Consider the following 9,925-nt stretch of genomic DNA (forward strand, 5'->3'; position numbering starts at 1 on the left):
GAAATGAAAGACATACGGGGAGGGGGATGTACGTGTAGATCAGTGCGTACACGGAGGACGGGGACAAATTCTGGATATTTTTTTTAAATCTATAGCAAGTATAACAATAATTTTTTTTTTCGTAATACTCAGGTAACTGCATGAATCAAAAGATGATTTGAAATAATTAGAATTGGTTTTAGAATTACTCTAGACTCATTTAAATTTCTTTTGCGTCATGAAATATATTCAACGTCTCGATGTGCTGAATTAAAAAATATACATGATACTTTTCATTTGTCCCTTGATGTATGTTACAAATACAACACTGTATAATTTGTGTGGAAACTTGATAAATGACATGAAATTAATAGAAATGAAATGAAATGAATCATTGCAGTCTGATGTGATTTGATGTAATAAAAGAAATGCTATATAGGAGAATGAGTACTTTAAGAGTGGTATTTTACGGTATCGTTTCAGGTTAACGTAACCATTTTTGGGAACATTTACTTTTACTTGCAATAAAGATAACTTCATTGAAAAAAAAAGGTTAAACGAAAGGTTCAGTATAACTCCTGCAGCACTTGCTACGTTACAGCCAATGGATTTTGCGGTGCATATCTCTTGCTATGACACCCTACGATGCTGTGCGCATGCCCGGTTGAGATCTTCGTCAAAAGGCCATCGTATGCACCAGTTTCCTGGACTGTTAGCGATTGTCTCTATACACTGAACAAGCATAAAAGTGTATGTATTCCATTCGAAAACATTGGCGTTTATATACGTGAGATATGTTCGGTTAAACCACCGCCTACCTAAAACGCACAATTAAGGATAGCCTTCTCGCCATGAGGTAAGATTCTTCGTCTTACTTATAGATTTGAAAACGATTGAGGGAAAAAGTGGTTTGTTTGTTTTTTACAAAGGTCAGCTAGATATTTCCTATGCATTCTGGTGGTGTTAGACTGTCCTGCTAACACGGGTGGCAGCCTCCACAGTAAGTACAGGACTGCGGTCCCGGAACTCAAACAGACAACGAACCAGACTTCCAAAACTTGTAAAACTTCTCTGTTCACGTTTTAAAGACTGAAATTCCCTTCAAAGCAATAGTTTGGCTATCAGAATATCACACACAACTCCTTCGCTGTTTCTCTCTAGCTTGTTTCGAGACTTTTTGGACATACTCTTGCCGACAAGTGACTTCAGGACTCTTACTAGGTTCCAGGACAAGCCATGTCTATTCACAGACTGGAAGAGATATCTGAGTGATAGTACTCGTTCATGTGGCTACCAAACTCGCAAGCAGGTGAGTCACTCATCCTGTTTTGAAATCTTTCAAATCTAGCATTCAGTAGAGATATCAGTCATAATCCTTGCTTGTTTTTTTACTGTTTTCCTTTTTTTTTATTGTTATGTATGGAAAAGAAAGTATCGCCAAGAGAAGCATTTTTAGACATTATCGTTTCTGATGGAATAACCGTAGCAAGAAAACCTTCTTTTAGTAATGGTTATTGCGCAGAAAAAAAAAAAAAATCTCAACAAGGACATGCAAAACCCCTTATTGCAAGTGACAGTGGATTCCCGATGATCGAATACTCCAATGCCTGATGTGTGACTGCAATATATCGTGAGAAATGTTATGCCTTTTTCGTATAGTCATTTGTGGCAAAATTTTTTCTTGCTGAAAGTATGCGTTTGGGATAATCTTTTTACGTCATAAAAAGATAAAATGCTGTTGTACTGTAATAATCGTTGTAATTCACATGTGTTTGTTTCTTTGCTTTCGTGAACACAAAGTGCAATAGATTCAAAGCAATCAATCAATCAATCAATCAATCAATCGATCCCCTTACAATCATAATGTGAGCAATAGCAATCAATGAGTGATGTCGGTTAGCCTAACTGTATTCATGCATTATGCCTTGCCTCTTCTCGTTAACTTTGTGACTATCACTCTTCTACCACTGCATGCTGTTTGTAAATTTAGCTGAGCGGACCAATGAGGAAGGAAATGGTGGAAGTCGATTTCAATTACCTTTTGTGTTTGTTTTTTTTTTGTGACTATAGTAAATATCGCAACCCTGCATTTTCATGTGGCTGCAAAATGCATAATAGATAGGTTGCTTTCATTCCTACAATCTTTCTGTAAATCTCCTCTACTGGATAAATTCATTCGTGAAACGATCCTTACATAGTGGTCTATGTCTTTGCCATTAGTCCATAGGATATTTCCGTTCGAAAAACAACAGATCAACGCCAAGAAACATTTCGATGAAATTCCTGGACATATGGGTATATGTCTCAAGGAAAGATTTCATAACTTTCAATATGCAAACATTACAGCGACGAATCATGTCAAAATGTATCGTCATATCCATTCATAATAATAATCAGTGTTCCGGGAAGTACTTGTCATGTTTGTTTTATAACCTTATATGAGGTTTTCAGAGAGTATTCTGTCGAGTAAATTACTGGCATTGTGCATCAGCTTCCTGGATAGACAAATTGTTAATTTCCAAGAAATCGCTCTCTTAATAGTAGGAATTTATGGTATCATGTAAAAAGGTGAGGATTGAGACATTGTGGGTTGTTCTTTCTAACAACCTAGAAGATCATATCAGTGCTTATTCACCTGAGCACTTTATACGGGGCATGATTTTAAACGTCCATGATCACCGAGTGTCAGATGCAATCTTAAACTCGAGTAAGAGATCGTTTTGATACAAAAATGCGCCGTGATAGGTCACTATCTTTATATATATGCTGTGTTGTCCTTAAGGTCAAAAATATTGTTTGTTTTTTGTTTTATCTTGTGTCTGTTAGGAATATTATCGGCAATTTGTCGAGATTGGCGGCAGCAGCAAACCTAAGGCCATAATGGACTCAGACGGGAATCATTTATACACAAAGGTAGGACATCATGGACAACCTTGCGCATTGTTCACTATACACAGTCTTCGCAGATATTGCCAGTAATTATAAGGGGTACATTACTATCATCGTACACAAACCTGACAGGCTAATAATGCTTAAATATCTCAGGTCATTGTCTTGTAGATGTTACCTCCCTTTTCCTTTTTTTTTTCATTGTTGTAGTTGGGATTGAGGGTTGTTGTTTTGTTGTTGTTGTTTTTTGGCCTGTGGTTCTAAAACATGAGAGAGATGATTGATGACAATAATGTACGTTGTTTTAATCATGGTACGTTTACATGTTCCTGGCTCCCACAGCAGCCCCGTTTGCCTGAAACGTAATACATGTAGTGCGCAGTGGGATGGAGGGATATTCTCCTGCTTTTTCCTCTGCATATTTTAGTCTTGTTCGTTCCAGTCTCACTCCAGCAATCCAGTAAACGCGTAGCCGTCCAACGCCGTTCTCACGGCGTCCGGTCAGGCTACACTACACACATTTTCCTTCGTATCCCACAAAGTGCCTCCAAGTTTTCTATTTACGTGCTGTTGCATGTTTTTCTTTTTGTTTTGCATTGCCTTGACAGATTTGTTGACAGTTGAACAATCTGACATGGCATGCATCCACAGCAATCAAAGGCAGTAATTTTACTCGGTCGGATATATAGATAGCGCGTCTGTCTCCTGATCCAAAGGACCCGGGTTCAATTCCCGAGTCTAAAACTGAGCAATCTCTGTCTGTAATCACACCGTCCTAGTGCAGCTGAATAGGCTATGGCCGGCCAGCCATCTTCTCAGATGGAAATATGACACAAACTTAGGAATTACTATGTGTTTTTGCCTGTCCGATTGGAGGGGACGGTATGATTTAACCATGAAGCTGCTATAGTAGCTCAAGCGGTGGTAGAAGTTTTTGAGCGCACTTCTGCAAAAATAAATAAATAAATAAATGAAATAAAATCTGTTGCGGCAACAGGACTATAACGACAGTACAACGGAGTCCTGACTTCGTCTATCAGCTATAGGGAACCGAGGGGATAGGGTTTGCCTTTTCAATTTCAGGAAGTCCCTTCTGCTTGGGTGGCATGGTTGTATAAGGCCAGTGTATACACTGTTGTCAACTCTGCGTCTATGACAGGAATGGTGAGGTTATATCCTATAGAGGGGGCGACACATTGTCCCATAGTCACGTAGCCGTGCCTTCGGCTATACTAGGCACGTTGATATCACATCGGTATTACATCGGTGGTGGATCGGTAATACAACGGCCCAGCAACGATGTCACTGTTTAAATTTGGGTCAATGGTTGCACCTCAGTAGAACAACGACGGCGAATCGGTTACAATGATATGAAAAGTGCATGGTACAGCACATCAGCTATTACATCGGCAGGACAACAGTATCACAACGGTATCACAATAAGAAAGCCGGTACTAGTTGCTCGGCCAATTTTCCGTCTTTGTTATAATTTCTTTTCTTCTCCGGTTTAGTACTGGAACACTACTGGTGAGCGACAATCGGTGATGTCATGAATAAACAATTAAGTCTACATATCAAGGCAATACAAAAAGAGATGGAAAAATCAGTTCAGTATCGTCGTTTACTGTTGGCATGGTAAAACCACTTCACACCAGAACACATTCTCAACATTCTCTACTTGAAATACTGATCTGGTAATGCGTATAGAATCTAGAGATGTTTGGTTGAGTCAGAGTGAGTTAGCTGACAATGGATGACCTGTCCCTGATATTAGCGTTAAGTGTCCGACTCAAAAACTGACTCAATATGAAATTTAACACTGCATGCAATTTGACATTAGATTATGATGTTTCGGAGGAGTACCATAAAGTGTATATCTGATCATATGTCTTACGAGAGATTTCGTGTTTGATCTACAGGTTCATGCGGAAGTGTGGAAAAGCAAAGCACGCAAGAAAAAATCTTGTAAACTCGATGAGTTGGAAAGGGCGAAGCAGTTTCTCAGAGTACGCAGACGAGAGCGGAACATAGTGAAAGAGTCCCATGCGGAAGGAGCCACACAGTTTCGCGAACTCTTCGCTGTCAGACGACAGATAACAAAACTAAGGCACCAGCTCCATGAGGAGAGGAAGAGGACAGGCAGTTTTAGAAGGAAATGGGAAAGGGAGTTTCACAGATCAAACCGGATAACAAACGAAAAGGTATTATATCAATTGACCTTTTAGCGTTCTTCCTGGATTGTTAGGGATAAAGAAATTCCTTTTAATTACATCTTTGGCACGATGGTCAGAGACAGGAATGTAAGCCAGAATGCAGGAGAAAAGAAAATCAAACATCTTATTTTTTATTCCAACCTTAACCTTGGCAATCGCCCACTCAGTCTAATCATCCTGAAATTGCGATAAATGTACATGCAGTTGATGACTATTTCATTAATTGAAAGGAACATTGTTTCTCTTTTTCTAATCCTGTCTGAATCGTCTGGAAAGAAATTAAGTAAGACAATAACTGTCGGTTACTGAGTGGATCGGAATAGTATGTCATTTAGGTCGTTTTTTACATAATTGTGTATGTGTAAGTGTGTGTACGTGCGTGTGTGTTTGTGTGTTTCTAACATTGTTCAGTCTTTTTCTTAGATTAGATTTGTACAAACACAATATAATTTCTTGACATTCGATAGGACTTGAGGCAAGATGAATCAATTTGTCCATTGCAAGGAACAATGACTTATTCAAAAGATTGTAAGCTATCAAAGTTATGTCAGATAAAAGGGGGATATGAAAGACTATGCAGTGTCCCTTTTTCTTGTCTTATCTCTTTTTGTTAATCCTAGTCATCGTCTTGATATCAAAGAACTGCTGTACCTCGATCATATTTTTGTTTGGCAATATTGAGCATAAGCCAAGTGAATATTTTGGAGTTTAGAAAAACCTTTAACTCGGGACAGGCAGAAGTGCAACAAATGAGGCGTAATCACACAAATGGGAACTCCCTTGGTGACTTGACTTTTCAGGCATGATACTGCTCACTAAGAAAATCTCCTAAAAGTAATATCTAAAGTGCATTGCTTAAAAAAGCAAGGATGTCAAATATGGGAAATATTCAATGATGCTCATAATATTTTCTTCGGTACTCAATCAACTAAATGGACCTACATAACTCTTATCATTTAGCAAGTCAAAAGAGGTTTTTTGTGTTTTTGTTGTTGTTGTTGGTTTTTGGGGTGTTTTTTTTTTTTGAGGAGGAGGCTAGATCAAGATCACAATAACATTCGGTCTGACGGGTAAGAAAGATTGCTGAAACACTAAACCGTGTGATTTCAAATGTAATTTAGTAATCTAGAGCTGCCGGGGGGGGGGGGGGTGGTTAGTTGATGTTTTCACCATGTCCAAGTGTTCCGATGGCCGTTTACCCATCGGTGCTTATTATTATCATTATTATTATTATTATTATCATTATTATTATTATTGTTATTATTGATGTTATTGTTATTATTATTATTATTATTACTATTATTACTATTATTATCGTTATTATTATTATTGTTATTATTCTCTTTAGGATCTACAATAAGCGCTTGTTTGCATCCGTTTAACGTCTGCTTGTACTGGGAGAAAGTGATTTGCGCAGGGCATGGGTTCAAGACTTATATATTCATCACAAGGCATGAACAGGTCGTAAATCATTTATTTTCTTACTTTGTTCTTGCGTCAAATGGACTTAGCGGGCAGAAGAACGAAAAGTCGGTAGACTGTCCAACATGGTGGTTAGAATGAGGCAGATGCTAATCAGTCTGGAGGTAAGAATCAGATTTCAGCACTTCAACGTATAGTGTCACATCGTTATTACTATCTCTGTATAAGATAGGTATAATATACACGAGCACATACTATTGTTGGTGACCTTTCTACTCACCTAACATTCACCAGAAAGAATACTCTCTTTGATCAGCCAGCTCTCTATAGCATAAGCGTATCACATGTGAAAGTGTTTCTTTGCATAGTTAGTCGAAGTCTTAACTTTACGTAATTTTCTTTCGCATGACTAGCTCAAAATTGAAACAAGAGATTCGCGAAAGCTTTAATATAGTACCACTTGCGTATCAAAGGTAATGACAGATTGCATTGAGGGTAAATTGTCTAAAGGGATCGAGCGTCCATTTCGAGACCTTGAATACTGGCACGATAAAGGCCGCAGTGTCGATCACTTTTGTCCTATAAGCCTTTCTGTAATACATAAGACTTAGAAGGCCATCAATTCAGAACTTGAAGGATATATTACACGATGTGTGAGTTATTAACTTCAGAGTGGTTAATATACACTTTCGAGAAAATACAAACTATTTCCCAACCAAGAGTGTTGGTAATGTTTGTCAGTTTTCGTTAGATATCACTCAGCTGCCATACCATGAACAGTGGTAAAACTACACCGCTATGCTCTGTAATCATATAAGTTACCATTTACTTCTTTCAATCCCAGGAGGAGAACAAAAATCTAAAGCAAGATCTTGACCTAGCTCTTGAAGGCATTGATGAAAGAAAAGAAGACATTGAGTGAGTTATCTGCATCCATCAACATGTTGCTTCATGCATGCAGTAATTTCTCCAGCCCCTTATAACATTGTCATATTTGCATATTTTATTCATTTTATTTATTCACTTATTCATTTTTCAGCGACAACAAAATATAGACGCACAAAGGATATCATACTGATTGATACACATCATTATATGTGTCAAAATATAGTTTCATCACAGGTTTACTTGACGATGTTGAAAATTTGCCTTTATGTCTGCTGTGAAGGGCATATCTTTTTATCTATCTCGGTATATATAATATCCATCCTTTATCCACGTATATCTTTCTTTCACTCTGGTTCAGTAGACAAGTATGATGACCTATAGTAATTGCTTTTTTTCCTTCTCTCTCTCTCTCTCTCTCTCTCTCTATTTACTTTAATTTCAGATTTTTGGAAGTCTCGTTGCACCAAGAACAGAAAATGAGAAGAAAACTCGAAAAAGAATTTAGCAGGTAATTGTAACTCTGAAGATGATTTTCGAATTCATACCATATAAACACGAGAGAGAGTTCAGATTACACTTTACTTTCATCATTTATTCATGACTTAGCAATCACCAAAATATGAACATTTAATAAACTACGTTGATGATCAATTGCTTGTTTTATAGATACTTGCATCCGATGATGCCAACGTCTCGATCATAAGTTAGACTATTTTGTGCAATCTTAAAACTGGTCCTGAAGAAGCACTGGTATCAAAATATCATGGACAGAATGTGCATCATACCATACGTGGTAACGGTAACATACATGTATTTCCTATCCTTGAAAGTTGTTTGATTTTCGACGATTGATTACACTCCAGATTCTGAACGTAAACGAAATTTAATGAGCAGTTTATAGTGTTGATCCATTCGACATGCGACAAAAATATTCAGTATTATAGATTCTCTTGAGCAAAGCGATATAATTTTTGAATACGAGTGAAGCTAAGAAAAAAACGGTCATCTCCAACTGTGATTCTTTTACGTGCTTGATCTACAAAACATTCGATCTGTTTGCTTGTGTGTTTGTTTTCATTTTTCAATCTGCACAAGATAGCCCATATTCAGCTGTAGGAGCTGATAGGATCTTCCATGCGGTCCTTTTTAATGTACTTGGGAGGACCATATTGCGGGTTTACGCACACTTCTCCATGAGATGAATGAATGAATCTAACTATAGAGTCAATCCATAATTTTTCTCTGAGCAATAATTATAGGACTGGGTATCCACATGAAACATTACTTTGATTGAAAATGACTGGGTACCGTGAATCTCAAACCCTCATAGCTTACTCTTATCTCCCATTAGTCTGTTGAAGGACACAGCTGACAGCGATTTTCAAGACCTAAACGAGCTCCACTTTGCACTGCTCCGCAAGGCACCTCCTTGTACTCAGTTGGACATTGCCGAAAAGTACGAACCTTTGACTGATTCAAACTGTTCTGTAATCACGCTCGGAGATGGTGCATTCGGACGGGTGTTCGCATATCGCCAAAGATGCAGCCGCCATGGTCATGGCAAGATGGTGGCCATGAAAATTCTCCACGCCACTGACGACGATTATAACGTCAAAAGACAAGAAATTCTTCTCGAAGCTCGACTTCTGAAGCTTGTCGAGGACTCTGGAGTATTTCCACTAATGTTTGGTGTAGGTAGTCTGAAGAATGACACTGCAATCGCCATGGAATTCCTTGGTGACGAGACTACTCATGACGTGATGACGTTGGGCTCGTGGACCCGCAAAGCGAATCTGGGAGTTGGTCATGCAAAGACAGTTCTCTCTGACCTACTCTCGGCGCTTACAGCCCTTCACACAAATGACATCCTCCACAACGACATCAAGGATGATAACGTGGTGATAAAACAATCTGATTATGACATGTACAGTGCATACCTCATCGATTTAGGCAACGCATCAACTACTTTTCTACCCGCTTCCTATGATTTCGGGGCCTTCGAGAGAGAGTGTTACGAGCAAGATCCGCTCACCGTTCACTACGCACCAGAACTGCTCTTTGACAGTGCCTGTACCACTACAGCATCGGATATCTATCAAGTTGGGCAGCTCATTTATTTCATGGCGGAGGACATAGGTAATGCACACCTGAGGGACATTGCAGAGGAATGTCTGTACAGAGAACCATTGTCTCGTGTTAAGCTTTCCCAGCTCATGGAACTAGTGTCAAAATTATGATATGAAATGGATTTGAGGAAAAAAATTATGTAGGTCTGAAGGTTCGTTGTATGTTTATTGCGTGTATGAATCTCATGTTTTCAGTATGTAACTTTATCCTGCTCAGTGTTTCAAACGGTCAACAGTGTTAAACTTGCTTCATTTTTGTTGTTTTGTAATTACTTCCTCCAACAATAGATTGACAGTTATTATGGCTTGCGCTAAACCATGTGCTCATGAGTTACAGAACTTTCAGTGTATGTGATCTTTGATGTCCACTGGAGTAATCAATGATTTCGTGCTAAAATTTTGAGCCCT

The 9,925-nt window shown here is 38.5% G+C and overlaps 1 protein-coding gene across 1 annotated transcript; it reads left to right on the forward strand.

Moving 5' to 3' along the window:
• Window positions 1-830: 830 nt before the first annotated feature.
• On the forward strand, window positions 831-9,628 carry LOC139725171 (uncharacterized). Its single transcript, XM_071636265.1, has 8 exons — window positions 831-835; window positions 1,141-1,288; window positions 2,806-2,892; window positions 4,788-5,069; window positions 6,593-6,667; window positions 7,348-7,421; window positions 7,834-7,899; window positions 8,743-9,628. Exons 1-8 carry the CDS (start codon window positions 831-833, stop codon window positions 9,626-9,628), a joined length of 1,623 nt encoding a protein of 540 aa, XP_071492366.1.
• The last annotated feature ends 297 nt before the right edge of the window (window positions 9,629-9,925 follow it).

This window comes from Diadema antillarum, unplaced genomic scaffold (assembly GCF_040938485.1).
Source record: "Diadema antillarum isolate AM-2024a unplaced genomic scaffold, OU_Dant_1.0 seq00000019_RagTag, whole genome shotgun sequence".
Classification (NCBI taxonomy): domain Eukaryota; kingdom Metazoa; phylum Echinodermata; class Echinoidea; order Diadematoida; family Diadematidae; genus Diadema; species Diadema antillarum.

What these genes read in the sequence shown, in the direction of transcription:
- LOC139725171 (XM_071636265.1), top strand. An exon ending in GGAATCATTTATACACAAAG is followed by an intron (nt 2,893 to 4,787) that starts GTAGGACATCAT and finishes TTTGATCTACAG; the next exon opens with GTTCATGCGGAAGTGTGGAA. An exon ending in ACCGGATAACAAACGAAAAG is followed by an intron (nt 5,070 to 6,592) that starts GTATTATATCAA and finishes AAATGGACTTAG; the next exon opens with CGGGCAGAAGAACGAAAAGT.